At 33.9% G+C, this 16,366-nt stretch overlaps 1 protein-coding gene across 1 annotated transcript; it reads right to left on the bottom strand.

The window, feature by feature from the left end:
- Positions 1 to 1,866: 1,866 nt before the first annotated feature.
- AP3S1 (adaptor related protein complex 3 subunit sigma 1) lies at positions 1,867 to 11,821 on the bottom strand (the record flags this gene model as incomplete). The annotated part of the gene is made up of 2 exons (XM_010162274.1): positions 1,867 to 2,513; positions 11,714 to 11,821. Coding segments are annotated over 2 exons (237 nt in total), but the record flags the coding sequence as incomplete, so codon positions are not given.
- Positions 11,822 to 16,366: the final 4,545 nt, after the last annotated feature.

Genomic DNA, 16,366 nt, shown 5'->3' with positions numbered 1-16,366 from the left:
CTGTCCAGAGAAGCATCCTTTCTGGCAGAAAGCATGTTGTCAGGTAGGAGAAAGGTAGTATAAACAAGAGTAATTAGAAAATAAAGCTTAAAAAAAAAAAAAAGCGCTTTGTAATAGTCATACAATTGTTAAGAGCCAAGATCTAGTTAACTAGAATGCATGAAAGCCTGGCTATTGACAGATAAGAGGTGATAAATTAATCTGAAAAATGCTTCATATCAAAAGGCGTCTCAGACATTTTCTCTAAGGATCTGGAAAAATGTCTGATTCAAATAAACTGAGAAAAGATTTATCTGTGAGGAATAAAAAAAATGTTTTAACTACATAAGTTTTCAAATCTTAAAATGAACCAGAATGAAAAAAGTGAGACAAAAAATAGAGGACTTGGAAGAATTTCTGAAATTGTGAGCTCCTTTCACAAATAGCCAGAACTCTCTATAGGTCAGAGTACCAAATGTTTCAAAACTCCTTGTTTATCCTTCAGCAGCAGCACTAACCAAATCCTCACAGGGGAAATGATATGGAAAATTTTCAACATCTTTACTTTGAATGTCACATGGTCTATGCATTAAGCAGAAAAAACAAAGTTGGCAAAAGCAGATGAAATTACAGAAGTCCCAGATTTGTACTAGCTAAACTGTCTAATTTGAGCATACCAAAGAATGCTCTACTTCACAGGGGAAAAAAAGGCTGCACACTTCATGCTCTCAGTTTCAGTAGTGGAAATGACAAAGTGTCAGCTTCCTACTTAAACGCCAACTGAAATTTCCTCAAGCCTTCAAGAGGTATGGAGAGGACAATTCTGTTTTCAAAAGCATTTATAAAATAGTGTTATTTGATGCTTATTAAATGTAATATGAACAATATACATGAAGTTTCTTTTTTCCTCCCTTCAGAAATACATTAAAATTCCTTGGATTGCATCAGATTTTCTGCTTCAAAAGTAATTTATCTTTTTCTCTCTCAAATGCTCTCAAAAGGCACCAATGATAGTTGCTATGGATCAAACAGAGAATGTGATGTGATTCCAAGTTTATCCTATGGAGTATGTCTTAATATTCAACTCAAAGGAAAAGATGGTTTATATCAAATCCAAATTTCTGAAGTAACACAGGACCTCTCAGACTAGTCCTGAAACATGTTGTCCTTGACACACTATGATTGCATTTTCATATATAGTATTAGCTGCATATTTTTTTGGAGAAGAAAACTTTACAGCAATTCTTAAATATCCAAATAACATTTTTATTAGTCATTTAAACACACTTGAACATCACACAGAGCTTAGGAGCATAATTATAAAAATGAGTATTTTTTTTTTAATCACAGAAGAGTTTAAGAGCTGAGCAACTTAAACTGAAGTGACAGCACTTACGATTTTCTGAGGTCTTGACAATACTAAATATCTTGTAAATCTAATTCTTAAAGTAGAGAATTACAAGTGTCACCAGGCACAGCGACCCTATTAAAGTATCCTCATTTATCTTTCCAGAATACCTGCCTTTAATCACATTACTTGGTATGCTCACATTTACTGTTCTGAGCTACCCACTCTTCTCAGCCCATTCTGCACTTCTCACAACACACACAGCAACTGCAAGAGACCCTTTTTACCAAAACAAAGTCAGACCATCAGGGAAAGTCTACCAGATTGTGTATCTTCTTAACATCCGTATGTAAACAGAAGTCATCAGATCTTCAGTAAAGGCAGTTTTTCCTTCACAATAATAATGAACATCTTCTGTGAGGAATGTAACGAGCCAATACGTTCAACACAATACCCCTGTGTAATTCCTTCAGAGATTTAACTGCAACATGAATGCTTGCTACAACAGTATTTTTATATATAGTGAATTGGATCCATGAATAGGAAATAATGTGATTTATTGCAAAGAGTAGATTTCATACAAACAGGTATTTAGAAGTCCAGTTTGTTATTACTTTATTTAAACAAGAGTTTAAAGTTTTCATGCAACATTTGCACTTAAGTCTTAAATAATCATGACAAATAGCAGAAGTAGTTAAGGAATGCACTAATTATAGACCTTGGTGAATATACAAAAAACTCAGCTTTATAGGTTATACAGAGTAAACAACATCTTAAATACTTTCGCAAAATACTGCAGCAGCCAAGACACAGTGATATGCCTTACAAGGGCATAGGAATGTAATTTAGAAATCACACAGAACTACCCATTTCCTTTAATTCCACAAAAAAGACAAAAGCAACATTCAACTCCACACACTGGTTTTTCAGATTATGTCTGTACAGTACCTTGAGTTTCATCCAAATAGTAAAAGTTAGACATGTTGTTTATCTAGTAAACAATTATGTGGTAAATTTCTATTAAATTTCTTCCTTGGTTTTACCTGGAGTAGCCATGCTATTTAAAAGAGGGCAGGTTTGGCACTTTTATACTGATGTCACCAATATTAATATTTCTTGGGATCTCTGGCAGATTCATATTCTTTACAGCAGAAACAGCCCGGGCTGGAGCCCCTGCTAAACCAGCCTGTGTATAAAGTGAGGAAAAATGCAAGTCAGGCAAAGTTGGTCACAGAAAGATTCACTAGCAATATTATACACAAACAACTAACTTTTCAAGTATTCCCATGGTTACACAATTAGAAAGACCAGATGGTAATTGTGTTTGGAATGAAATGGGTTATTTGGAAATATTAAACCATAAAGAGAAAACAGTTCACACATTCCTTTTTATATGGTAAAACGTGTAATGTCAACTTGATGGAAAAGTATGTGGGGAGGAATAGGAGGCTTATCCAAGCGTGTGTAATGTTAGGTATTTTAAGTCCAATGTGCTGTCTTTGTCTCTCTAAAAACTCACAGGTTCAGAACAGGTAACCTCAAAGTAACAAGTTACTCAATGTCAGTTGAACCATACTATTTATCTAAATGAATATGTATGTATGTAGATAGATAGATATGGTGGCTTAGCCTAAAATGAAAAGGATAAACACCTAGCATTTGCGGGTGATAAAGAGCATGAGAAGACAACATTTCTACAGACCAACTGGAATAATCTGTTATTCCAGACTATCTAATTATATGCTAACTTATCTGCATCCCAGTGGCACACTGAAACATTACATAATAACCTGGTTATGCCAAATAAAACATTGAAGTATCTATTTTGTATTGAAGCCCTCTACTGTATACAGTCTCTCTTCATTTAAAGCCAGAGCCTTCTGTATAAATATGCAAGTTTTATGATATAGAAGTTCATTACTGAGTTCCATTCAGTTCTGCCTTTTAGATAAAATAACTGCCAAGTTTACACACTAGGGTATATTGCCGATAATCTAACAAAGATGACGTGCAGCCGAGAGGTCTGAAGACATACAGAACACAACCCCTCCCTATTACTTCTGAAGAACAGCTCTTCAAAACCCTATTAAGGACTACCAAAAAATGGACAATTAAAAAATGGACAATAATTAAGTTGTTACTGGGTTTGATGCTGTAGAGAAAAGGTACTATTTACTTTAAGTACGGAGATGTTTCTCCTAGAAGTTGAGATTCTCTACGTATATTTAGAATTAGCTGTGTGGTTTTACTTCAGGCTTGCCACAAAAGTGTAAAAATAATTTTTATTCTTGCTGGAAAAAAAGCCTGGAAGATTTTAAAAACAGACAGAAAAAGACATCATATTCCCAATTCTGTGAATATGAAAAAAAAAAAAACCAAACCAACCAAAACCAAACAAACCCAAAACTTCCTATTCTGATGTTTTAAAAGTAGGATTAAAAATACTAAAAAAAAAAAAAAAAAACCCAAACACAAAAACAAAAACAAAAAAGAGTGTGGCATCTTACATGCCCAGTAAAAAGTAGCAATCCTCAAGAAACAAAGTAAACTGCCAAGAACTGGTTAAGTAAAAGACTAAAACTGTGGAAATGGAAGGCCTTTCATTATAAGGGTGTCAAAGACTGAAGAAACCAGTGCATTTGCAAATAAAATAAATTCTGTGCAAGTAGTAGAGAAAAAAAAAAAAAATTCTGGAAAAGTTCGTGTCATATTGGATTATTATATAGTGTTGGCAAGTGACTACTGCTCAAAGTATAACCTTTTCAGATTCTTAATTTTCAATGAAATTCACAGTTACAGGATATAATTAGACTGAAGAGTACACATAACTTCAGTGGTGTCCACATACACTACTGTACAAAAGGAAACAGACACCCCATATACTCCTCAGACAACAATTCTACTTACTGAAGGCTGTATAAAAAAATATTTTCTCCCTTTTATTACTCTCTTATAAGAAATAAATGTAAGGTCAGACTAACATAAAATTTCCACTTAAAATTCTACCTACTGTTCTCCCCCCTTCAAAAACATAACCCATAATCAAAATAAAACCAATTAAATTCTCCGATTTTGAACTAACACTTTTATACTATGTGAAAAGGCTAAAGCGTCGTAAATCCCTAGATTTTAGTCACAGGAAGATTCCTAGTACCAGTAACAGAGACCAGAAAGCCATGAGTCATCTGTTATAATATCTCCCCTGCTAAACAGTCATGTATGAGACATGTCAAAGTTGGAAAAGGCATGTGGAGGTAGAGAAGAAAGCTTGCAAAATCTTAAAACTCTAATGCAACAAATATTTTACTCTCACTTTGGCCCTGACATAACCCAAATTATCAGTTCTCAGAAGTACAAACTAAAACTAAAACGGTGCAAAGAAATATTTTCAAAGCCTCGTTTTCCCTTAACATTACCAGGTCTATCAGGTCATTCACTTCAGAGGCTGTTTCAATTCCAATACCTTAATGAAGGGGAAAATCTGGACCTAACACTAGTAGTATTAAGAAATGCAAGTATCTGAATTCTGCATCCCTGAATCTGCAATATCTTAAATGAGCAGTTTAGACACTGCAACTTCTTGCTATTTATTATAAAACAGTGCAGAAGATATGAAGCTGTTCAACGCTGTCCTTTTATATTTGAGAGCCTGGAAATACTAATTTGAAATCAAGAGGTAACTACCAGTGAAGCTTTATCAGATAAAACAACAAATGTACTTCCTTTTTATTTGATTCTATCCTTTAAATACTATATCCAGTAACTGGAGAAATATTCTTTAAGCAAAAGCAAAAGTAGAGCAATGTAAACTGTTTTCCATAGAGAAGATGAAAATACTAATAAAGTAGTAACAAAAGCAATGAATTACACAATTTGTAACTGAAACAATGGGAAATCAGAAAAATATTGTTAAGTGATGGACATGGTCCACACAAACAGGCATGGCTGGCAATTCAAAAGAGTGATGCCTTCTAGGTGACTAGGATGGAGAATCCTTACCCTGGTTTAATGAAAGTTAATTATTCTTAATGGACAAATAAAAGTTTTAGTGTAACTGGTCATTATTTTTACCTACCTGCAGCTATCCTCTTTACACAGACTTACAGTCCCTGCCTCCCGCCCCAATGGCATAGGATACAATGGAAACACAATTGAGAATTATTTAAAATACCACAATTGACATGACCATTGCCCTTCCACCCCCTTATACAGTCACGACTTCCAACAGTCACTTTTTGTGAAGACGATTCTGAATCAGGATCAGCAAAGATCCCTGACAAAAGTATTATGAATTTCAGATTACCTCTTTTTTTGCTAGCAAGATTATCTTTCACTATCCTATGCTGGAGTAGAAATTTTCAAACTATTACATTCTCTTCTCCTGTAATTGTCTATATTAAGTGGGGTTGTAATTCAATGTATACATAATAGGCATAGCAGAATGCTATTTATCACAATTAATGTCAAGCCTATCAAGCACAATACAGTCATACAGTACTTCTAAGAGAGAGCAAACAGTTCATAGAAAATGTCTAATGAATAAAATTACTGAAAAGTACTTTAACTCCCAAACCAGATAACTAATACATTATTTCAATGCTATTATATCCAAATGCCTTAGCATTCCTTTTTAGCATGTCAAACAGTGAACTAGTATGCAGTCCTTCCATTTATTTATCATTTCTTTTACAGAGAGTGAACTCTATTTACAAAGACAAAGGTGCTACAAGAAGTATTTCCAGCCCAGTGTTCACTTAAGCAGTATTACAGAGGTACCTAGTTAAAAGAGCCATCATTGTAACACTGAACTGGCCAAGTTTCAACTGCCTTTTTTATCAAATAATTCAGCAGGTAAGTTGATGGAATGCAAAGAAAAAACTGTTTCACTTAAAAAAAACCAAACAACAAAACATGTAGCAAGCTTTAAACATGCAGTGAGTGATGAACTGTCCTGTCACAATGAGCAAGTGACTTAAGCAAATGAAAATGAAACTTAAGATATATTAATGAAATTTCAGAAAGACAGTACAAATTCCATACAGCTGGCGTTACAACAAGCCAATACACCATATTTTTGCCACAGCTGCTTTGTATTCTCAATTTCATTTGTTATTGAAGGTTGTACTTTAATGTTGAAATGCTGTATATTAAAGTTTCAGGTTAAGTTACTGCAAAAAATGCTTGTAAACATGTTCATATATTTTTAGAGTGAAAGAGCAATGCCACATATGCAAAACAATAATACTATTTTAAAGATTGAAATAGACACATTTAATAACACAACTTTTATTCTACTAGTCCTAGTCTATCAAATGAGAAATAAGAGCTGTTGTTAGTTTACTTAGGTCATTATTTATCACTATAGGAATAAATTTTCTTCATTCTTATCAACATCCTTTCTCATAATGCCCCACTGATAACTTTATATAAAAGTGAACCCAGAAACACTGTTTTACTCTTGAAAAAGAAATTCAGATCATTTGGGAAAAGTACCGCACATCACAAATCTAGTTAATATGCACACACAAATATATATTAAAAAAGATTGAAACCACCATCCTAAACAACTCTGTACAGAGCTAGCTATCACTAAAATAAACATATAAAAATATACAGCCTACTGGGAAAATAATGAAAGCTAATGCTTTGCAAAATAAGCCACCCTTTTCCAGATATTTCAGAGGCACTAGGACCTCTCTGCTGTTGATGTTTCGTACCAATGCTTCTTTCCAGAACAAGTATGATTTCAAAGCAGCAGGGTTATGAAATCATGAAAGGATGCAATACATAATATAAAGGAATGATCATGTCCCCTGCTTATGAAGTTAAATAAATGAACATAATTAGAGAAAAAACAAAATGAAGTCTGCAAGTATATCAAAATGAGGCCAAACAGATAAGACTTAAGACGTACTCTTAGAAATTTTAAGCACTTGAATCACAAAGAGAGTAATGGATGGGAATGATTAATTATTTGTTTGTTTGTTTTTCATTGCCAGACCCAAAAATAAAAACAGAGCATGTGTGAGCAGAACAGAGAAAAAGAAAAGTAGCTTTGCACAGACAAAAAAAAAAAAAAAAAAAAAAAAAAAAGACAAACCTGAAATCAAGTTCCCTACTGTTTCAATGAAATACAGATTACATACTACAAGTGTTGGCAGAGGAAAGTAATTTGCTTGATTTTCTTCATGTGCATACTTCAAATTTAGGTTAAAAGTTTCATACTACCAAAAATTATTTTTAGATAATACTTTACAACTTAGTGCTAATAAATCCAATTACAAAATTATATTTGTTAAATCCTTAAGCTATTATATTACTCCTTCCTAGAAAGATCATGTAAAAAGTAAAGAGCAAAGCTATTCATAAATTAAATAAACTTTGCCTGTTTAAGATTAAAATATCTGCAGTTTGACTACATAGATAATTAAAATGAGTGGAAATGAATTCTGAAGTACTGCCATTAACACTGACTGACATTCAAACTGAGCTATGAACATTTAGTTCAAACATTTGAACTAAATGTTTCAAACAGCAAATGATGGAGGACAATGACAATAAACTGAACTTCAAACTTACATTTTCCTCCTAATTTTTCAGTTCCTTGTTAATATTCAAGTTCAGTGACTGCAGTTACTAAGATAATCTTAAAGCAAAACCCAGTGACTCAGATTACAAGGGTAGCAAATGTACATCTGAAGTTGAGTACATGCTGACAGCCCTTCTTATGTTTGATACACTAAAGGTTTAAAGATCAACTTTGGTATTTCTGCATCATCTTTACAAATCGCACCGATAATTTTATTCTGCATGTATAAAACTATTTGAGTTTGTGGGTTTGTTGGTTTTGGTGGGGTTTTTTTAAAGTTTTTGTTCACCTGAAACTTAATCTGAAACTTCTCTCTGCAAGCAGGTAAAAGTTTTCTGGTTTCACTTCAAAATACTAAAAGATGAAGCAAAAGAGTTCATACTACCTATTTTAGACTAACAGGTACAAAATTCTCTCAATAAGTAAGGTATTTCTATTATGTTATCATATAATATTTTGTTATCGGTCTTCAATTTTTATTCAGATTAGTTTTGCAGGTTTTTCTGTTAATATTCGGACAAGTTCACATTCCTTTGTTTCTTAAACAATGATACAAAGAAAAGTTAAAATCTCAAATGCAGGAAGAGAAATAAAATAAAAAATATGATGTCAATGGAAAGCTAGTAAAATACACTATAGCCAATAAAAAGATGAGGGAACTACAAGAAGAAACTAGCACAAAAAGTAGGCTACAAGGACTAGTATGGGTATTTTTACACATAATTTTTGAGTCTGGCCTACATAATTTATTGCCTTTGACATCATTTTGCTTTCCCTTTATTTAAAAGTACATTTTTTCTAAAAGTCAGCAATACCTTTTTCTACCTGTCCTGTCTGGGAGACTGAAAGATAAAGGTCTGTAAGAGAGAAGAATGGAAAGAGCTAGAAAAGATCAGGAGGTTCAGAAAAAATGAGGTCCAACTTAAAAGTCTAAATCACACGCAGCTGAACACTCCAAATAGAGAAGAGGTAGCCCAGTTTTACCTACAATACTTCCAGAGGCTCTGGACAAAACCCCAATAACCCCTCTCCCAGAAATTCCCTCCCTTAATTACAATTATGCTTTCGCTTTAGGAGGATTAATCAGAAATCCATTCACAGATAAACACTAAACTGAAAGGTAGGGATATGCATTAAAGACAACATTTCTTAGGGTAGAAATAGAATTTCCTTTGTAGCCCATCCAAGCAATGCAAAAGCTGAATCAGAAATCAAAGCTAGGCACTCCCTCACAGTGGTTTAAGTAATTTATCTCTGTTGAAAGTAGCAACAAATTCTTTGAGTTGATAACTTTGCTCAAATATTTGTGAATTTAATAAATACATTCAATCTTCTTCACTGAATTATAACTGAAAGCCCGTTTAGAAACCTAACACATAACTAAACAAATACCTGATGTCAAATGGCTACATTTTTTATGTTAAGGGAAGGCAGGCAGGCACAATACAAAACTTAAAAAACTTCTGAAAATGTAGCTCAGTTACAATTTTATTAGCAATTAGAAAAGAAAAAAGAAAAGGCAATTAGACCTTAAAGCAGTTATTTTTTGGATGCAAGAAGTATGATGGAGGTCTAACAAGCCAAACAGACTAAAGCAAGAGTGCTGTGGCATAGGTGGCAGGCCTGTGAACTACAGACTATATAGATAATAATTTCTAAATTTTAAAAATAATTCATTTTTTTTAGAGAAAACTAAGAAGATCCACTAGTTTTGATTTCTTAGCGATCAGCATTCAAAAATATTATCAAGTTATTACTGATTTTAATTTACATGAACTGGATTTGCTTGTATCTTGAAAATACATGTTCAGGAAAGACATGTAAGAAAGACTTACAATCTTGATCAAAAAGGCAAAAGGAAAAGAAACAACAATCAGGAAATTTCTGTGGATATACATGAAAAATGATTAATTATCTGAGAAAATAGTTACCAGGTATTGTGAAGTATCTCAGCATTACAGTAACTGTTAAATTTGAAAAGAAACAGTCACTGAACTAACAAAAAAAGAAATGCATTTGTGGTGAGCAGACTGTGAAATGTTCTACTCCATCCCAGTCACCAAATGTTTTAATTTATCGCTGCTACTTATCTTCTATAATTCATTGCTGTAAGGAACTATTTGCTATTTACCTTGCATATGCTATGAGTGCTACATGGCTTTTTATAGCTTCTACCACCTATTTTTATACTAAAAGCATCTTAAAAGTAAGAATGACTTACTGATGAATAATGGAAAACGGCAAGTATTGCAGCTGGCTGCACTGAATTGATGTGTTTCAGACAATTAGTCAGAGACTGGTCTACAGTTGATTTGGTAAAAGAATTCACATAATTAAGAATAAATACATTAATTAAATGCTTTTAGGTAAAACTGATATGTGCTTAATACATGGTAGAACATATCTGCTCAGCAAGTTCAGCTTTTGGGACACTACGTTACTTTTCCATCAAATAAAGAAAAATACGTGTATACAGAAGTTATTCAAAAATATGTAAAAAAAATGAGAATAACTCAAAATATTCATCTCTGTGATAAACGGCTCATTGAGTTTGAGAAAAACATTAAAATGAACATTTTGGACATCTTCGTAATCTACAATACAATCCTTCTGGATGTATATTGCTATGCACTGTATCATATCATACCTAGCTTTTTCCTGTTTTTCAATGTTGTGCTGTTCTTGAATACAGTTTTGGCATTGTGCAGTGTGAGACTGCAGAATTAGGAGAACAGTATACATTGTACCACAAAAAAGCTGAAGAATTCATTTCTCTCTTTGTTGCACTTTAGTTAAAGCTAGGAAGTTCTCTGGGTCTTCTCCTAAAATGTCATTTAGTTCATATTTATGCCACCTGGAATATTTCAATCTACTCAGCTGGCTTCAACTTTAGAAACAGTCTCCAATTCAAGCAAAGGTTTGCTTAGAAATTTGAATATTATGCTTTGAAAAATCAGATGATGTGTTCTTTTCTGGAATTACTTTCATCAATAAGAATCAATCACAGACTTGGCTAAGATGTACTAGCAATATTTTGGCTTACAAGGCATGTCTGGTGATGTTAAAGGAACAGTAATATTCTGTGTCATAGCTAAATTCATTCTAAAATCCTCTCTTCGTCTAAGTTTCTCTCCTAAACACAATTCAACAATTCTTGAATTGAAAAGGGATTCCCACAACTTGAGTATCCCTCGCTCAGACTGTTACAGGCATATACAGAATATCACTCTCTCACTTGAATCTGCTCAACTGAAGACTAAACATTCAGATTACGAAAATGGCAGAACTCACAAAAGTGTCTAAAACTGGACTTTAAATTCTATCTAGTCTATTTCAGTTCAATTTATTATTTTGTGTTACAGTATTATTGTGACACTAAATAAGGTGTCATTTATTTCAGGTGCTAGAAACATACTAGCAAACAGGAACAGCTACTCTTTGTAGACACACTTTTTCTTTATCTAATTTAATTTGTTATAGTGACTATTCCAGCATAATAAATATACTGGAAACAAAATACTTTCTGAAAGAGAAACTTAGAGAACTACAGAAGTATCTCAATAGCAATGGCACACAATGCTATTAGATACAAAAAGCAAAAGCTAATGAGCAGCAACTCTAAGCAATTATTACTCATGATGAAAGGTATGACATCCTAACCAACAATATATTGACAGTTTTTATCATTATAAGCAAGTGGTTGTAAGTAGTTTGCTACTGAGGTCAAACAGCATTATATAGCATGCATTTACTACAACCATATTTTTCGTTTAGAAGTTACCTGGTGCGCCACTTACCTCAGATTTCTCCAGTTTATTTTGAGCATCAATCTGAGTGACAATTTCATTCATGTTGGTCTCCAAAACCATTCCACCCATGACCATTTCAGCCAAAATATTATGGACCTAAAAAAGACCAAAATAAAATTTAAAAATGCAAATATCCTACACACATCCGGATAGATGGTATCTAGATTTATCAATACTAGAACACATTTATTTTCTAAGTTACTTCATTTATTTATTTTAAACCATAACCTCATAACTAAAAGTTTGTAACTTGATGTTCATTCCTCCAGTATCTTCTTTGCTCATAGTTCCGCTATACCACTTTGTTTATCAACGCTAGAAGAAACTTTCAAGTTCATCTTTCTTTTGGAACCTGTTTTTCTATCCGAAGACTATAAACAAGAGTTCTAATTAGCATCAATAGTAGTAATACCTCTAAGGAGCAGTTTCTACAAGATTAAACAAATTGTTCAGAAAAGATGTGTAAAAATGACTTTGGGCTACATCCACGAAAGAAGAGAGACATAGTGATGCTCACCCACCATGGGCACCAAGACTAAACTTCGATGTAGAATTAACATTCTTGAGCTGCCCCATACCTGAGCTACAGCATCTAGGATCAAAATTGACAACTAGGACTCAAACTGAGGGACTTCATAAGCCAGTTGAAGATATTAAAGAAATGGGTATGTCTAAAAGCGCTCTTCCCTGCAATCCTAATTTGGGGATGCAAGCCCTGGTTCGGAGTCTGTTTTTGCACTTTACCTAGAGACTAATTTTTTTTTTTTTTTTTAAAGCATGCTTCCACATACTTTCTAGTAAAAATACAGAGTTACTAAATGATTTATAATATTTTAATACCATTACAATTCTGAAGACAAGGCACATGTCATTACTTTTCTGAAATAAGCATATTGTACAATCTGATACTTCAAAGCATAATTCTGCTGCTATTTTGGATATTCTTGCAGTTTTCCCTGTGGATCAAGGATACAAGTCAATCTGTAAATCAAACAATTGTAAAGATCAGTTGCAAGTAGTATATCAAAACCCATCACAATCCCCCTTTTTAGAGCCATACCTCAAAAACAAAACTGAAGACTTGCATCCCTGATAAATCATTAGTGTATTTCAGTAGAAACTTAAAATTAATATGAGAAGCTGAAAACAGCTCTCCTCTCTGCCTATTGCTGCTGAGTAGAACTTTAAGAATCAAATACTTATGAGAAAGATTAACAGTCCTTACTGAGCCACTCTCTTCCTCCTGGCATATATATTTCCCTTGTAACATACCAAGCTAAAAAGCATAATATAAAAGCGGTGCCAAAGAATTTATTCTCCTGCCTTATTATTAGGTAAATTTAAAAGCTTTTTAGCATCACAACCAGAAAAAAACATAAAAACATGGTAATCTAACATTAACTTACTCTACACCAACAATTCAAATGCATTGAAAGACTTCACCAATATTTACTTTTTTTTACTGAAAACGTATTGTCACTCATAGCATAAGGACACAGTTTATAGCTGTACAGAAATAGGAGACTGTAAATAAACTGTATGGGCTATTTGAAATACTAAACCAAAAAAACTTGCATAAATTTGCATTTGGTTACAAACTTGAAAAGAACTATTTCACAGACACCTGATGAAAGGTATACTGTATTCTACAGAATCAACTGAAAAAAATATTGTTTATTCAGCAAATTCATATGGAAGGCCTGATAATATACGCTGATGATGCAAAAAGTTGACTTGAGTTGTTAATATCAAAAAGCAAATATTGAATATGTTAATATAGAAACTATTTAAAAAATATATTAAAATAGACACCAAAATAACATTTTTTTTTCTTAATAAAAAAGTTAACAATAACCACTAAAAATGTTTAGAAGACAACAGATTCCTACCACTGGTGATGGTCATAAAGATTACCACTTTAAAGAGCTCTGGTTAACGATGGTATAGAATCAGAGTTTAAGTCAATCAATAGGATATTAGGTTTGATAATTCCTACGTGAGGAGATGGTACAAGAGATGTGTTTTAGATTTGCAGCTTCAATCATAATCACACTCCATTCCAGGATCAGTGATATTTTTAAGCTTCCGTACAGGTTTATCTGTCCTTCCTGACTACTCCACAGCTTTTAAGCCATGTGGGATTCCCCTCAGAATATAGAAAAACTAGCTATTACAATATGCATAGCCACCAAAAAGAAAACATAAAAACTACAGAGATCTTCATAATACAATAATTATCTGTTGATTTTGGTTATATTTTATTTTATCGATAATTTACTAAGCAAGTATTTTTCACTTACTATGAAAACTTTCTAGTTTCTCAACTGGCATTATACAGACTTATAGAAGGACTGATAAATAATTCAAGTCTCCCTACACAAGTGGAAAATTCTCTAGCTAGCCTTATTTAACTGGAGAGTTTACTACGAAGTCATTATTTTCCATCTCTCAATATAAATACAGCATAACAGTGCAAATACCATCACCTGCTACTGCAGATGATAGATCTGGATTTTATTTTCTGTTTTAGAAATACACCTGGCTCCAAAACAGCAACCACAGTCAGCACCTTCAGGTTTTAGAGCCTCATTTTGCCTTTTTGACAGAGCCTCATTTTGCTCTTTTTGACAGAGCTAGTGATGTCAAAGAAGAAATTCCATCTGCAACTTTAGCCTCAACTGATAGCCCCAAAATTCAGAAAATATTCACTTTAAAGTTAAAATAATATTTCCATTGTTGAAGAATATGTTTTAATTTGTGGAGGATACCTGAAACCACATTGATAAGTAGATGAAAGACTGAATTCCAGCATACATCCTGGAGAAAGAATTTAGTTCAATTTCCTCTTAGCATTCTTGAAATCTTTGGTAAGTTCTAGAACTTGGCCTTTCTTTCAAAGCGCAGGAATAATACACATATATTTCTGACTGAAGAGGCACAAAATACCATCCCAGTAAGTTCCTGCCTACTTTGGTCTTACTCAGCAGGGAACTTCACAGGGCAAGCCACTGAAGTCTAGCAGGAAAGAAAAAAGAATGTAAAAGAGCAGGTCTTGATCTTTACAGATTATTCATTTGTTTTGAAAGAAAACATAAAATAATGAGTGATTTTTTTTTTACAAAACAAACAAACAAAAAGACCAAAAACCTCTTTTCTCAGGTAAACTCTTTCTAATAGCTGATCGATACAAAATACTGAGATGCTAAAGCTTAAGGTAACAGGTTGAACTGCATATGAAACCTACACTAAAATGACTGAAGACATTGAGCATTTGATTAGGTTTTCACAAGTATTCTGGTTTCTCTGAAATACATTACAAGGTGCATTTAAAAAGAAATGTAATTAAATTATGCCAGTTTTGGTAGCTATTTTCCCCCTGTAATAGGTAAAGGTAAGCAATTAACAGTCTTGTCAACACCACTCACACCAGAGATCATTTTTTCTTCTAGAGTGCTACCGAAACCGTAAATATATAGTGTATTAGACTACATCTAGAACACCACATCCAGTTTAGGGTCTACAAGTGAAAGACAGAGATCAATAAATTAGAGTGAATTCAGTAGAGGGATACCAAAATGGTTGCAGCTAGTACATTTATCCTGGGCAGAGGCTGGAGCACCAGGGCTGGTTCAGCCTGGACAAGGGAGGCTTGGGGGCACCTAACAGCAGCCGCAGTGCCTACGAGGGGCCGTGCAGGATTAGGGCTCTTTCAGAGGGACACAGGGGACAGGCCAGGGACAGAATAGGCTGGGATGTGCTGTAAGGAAACCTTTCCCCAGGAGGACAGGTGAGGGATGGGTGGCACAGGCTGCCCGGGGGCTGTGCAGGCTCCCTCCTTCCCTCCATCTCTCCCTCCCTGAGCAGCCTGGTCTGGTCCCCTGGCCAACACTGCCGGGAGCAGTGCCTCACACCAGGTACCTCCTGACATCTATAACTGAATTATCTTATGATTTTATGGTAAAAACATGCTACTTCATGATGTGGAGAGAGTTTCACTGGTAAAAACAATTGCTTCAGAGCCAAAAACTTGCTCTATCCATTACAGACAGGAAATCCAAATTTCTGGAAAAAGCTAGATGCAGAGAACTGGGGACAATTCAAGTGTAATGCACAAGTCAGGAATATCAATTGTACCAAAAGTGTCTGTATATATACATGCACATATATATATATGAATTGGAAAGAAAAAAATAATGTATACAAATATATGAAATAAAGAAAGACCAATTAATTTCATTTCTAAATACAGTGGTTTTGCATCAGCCAACTTCATTGCTCAGGAACATACTAACACTTACTACTTCTCAAGTGCAGTAAGTGCTGTAAAGAATAATTGTGACAGGATCACAGCCAATTATACTGGTGTCCAAACAAATCTTCAAAAATTTCAGAAAGCAGTATAATTAATATTGATATTCTCTACCATTACTTGGATTGAAAGAGAACAGAAGACACCACTGACCATATTACTTACCGACACATGCCTTCAACTATGAATTCACAGCACATGCAGAAGCATCTTTGCATATGGCTTTCAAATACTGAAAGCATGAACCTGTGAAAAGGGTTTGGGGGCTTTTGGTTGGTTGGTTTTGGTTTGGCTTTTTTTCCATCTCTTCCTCCAAGCCCAGGAACGATGCA

The sequence above is a fragment of the Antrostomus carolinensis genome, unplaced genomic scaffold, assembly GCF_000700745.2.
Source record: "Antrostomus carolinensis isolate BGI_N321 unplaced genomic scaffold, ASM70074v2 scaffold23122, whole genome shotgun sequence".
Lineage (NCBI taxonomy): Eukaryota > Metazoa > Chordata > Aves > Caprimulgiformes > Caprimulgidae > Antrostomus > Antrostomus carolinensis.
The sequence above is the reverse complement of the archived record's forward strand: the minus strand, read 5'-3'. Positions and strand labels throughout refer to the sequence as shown.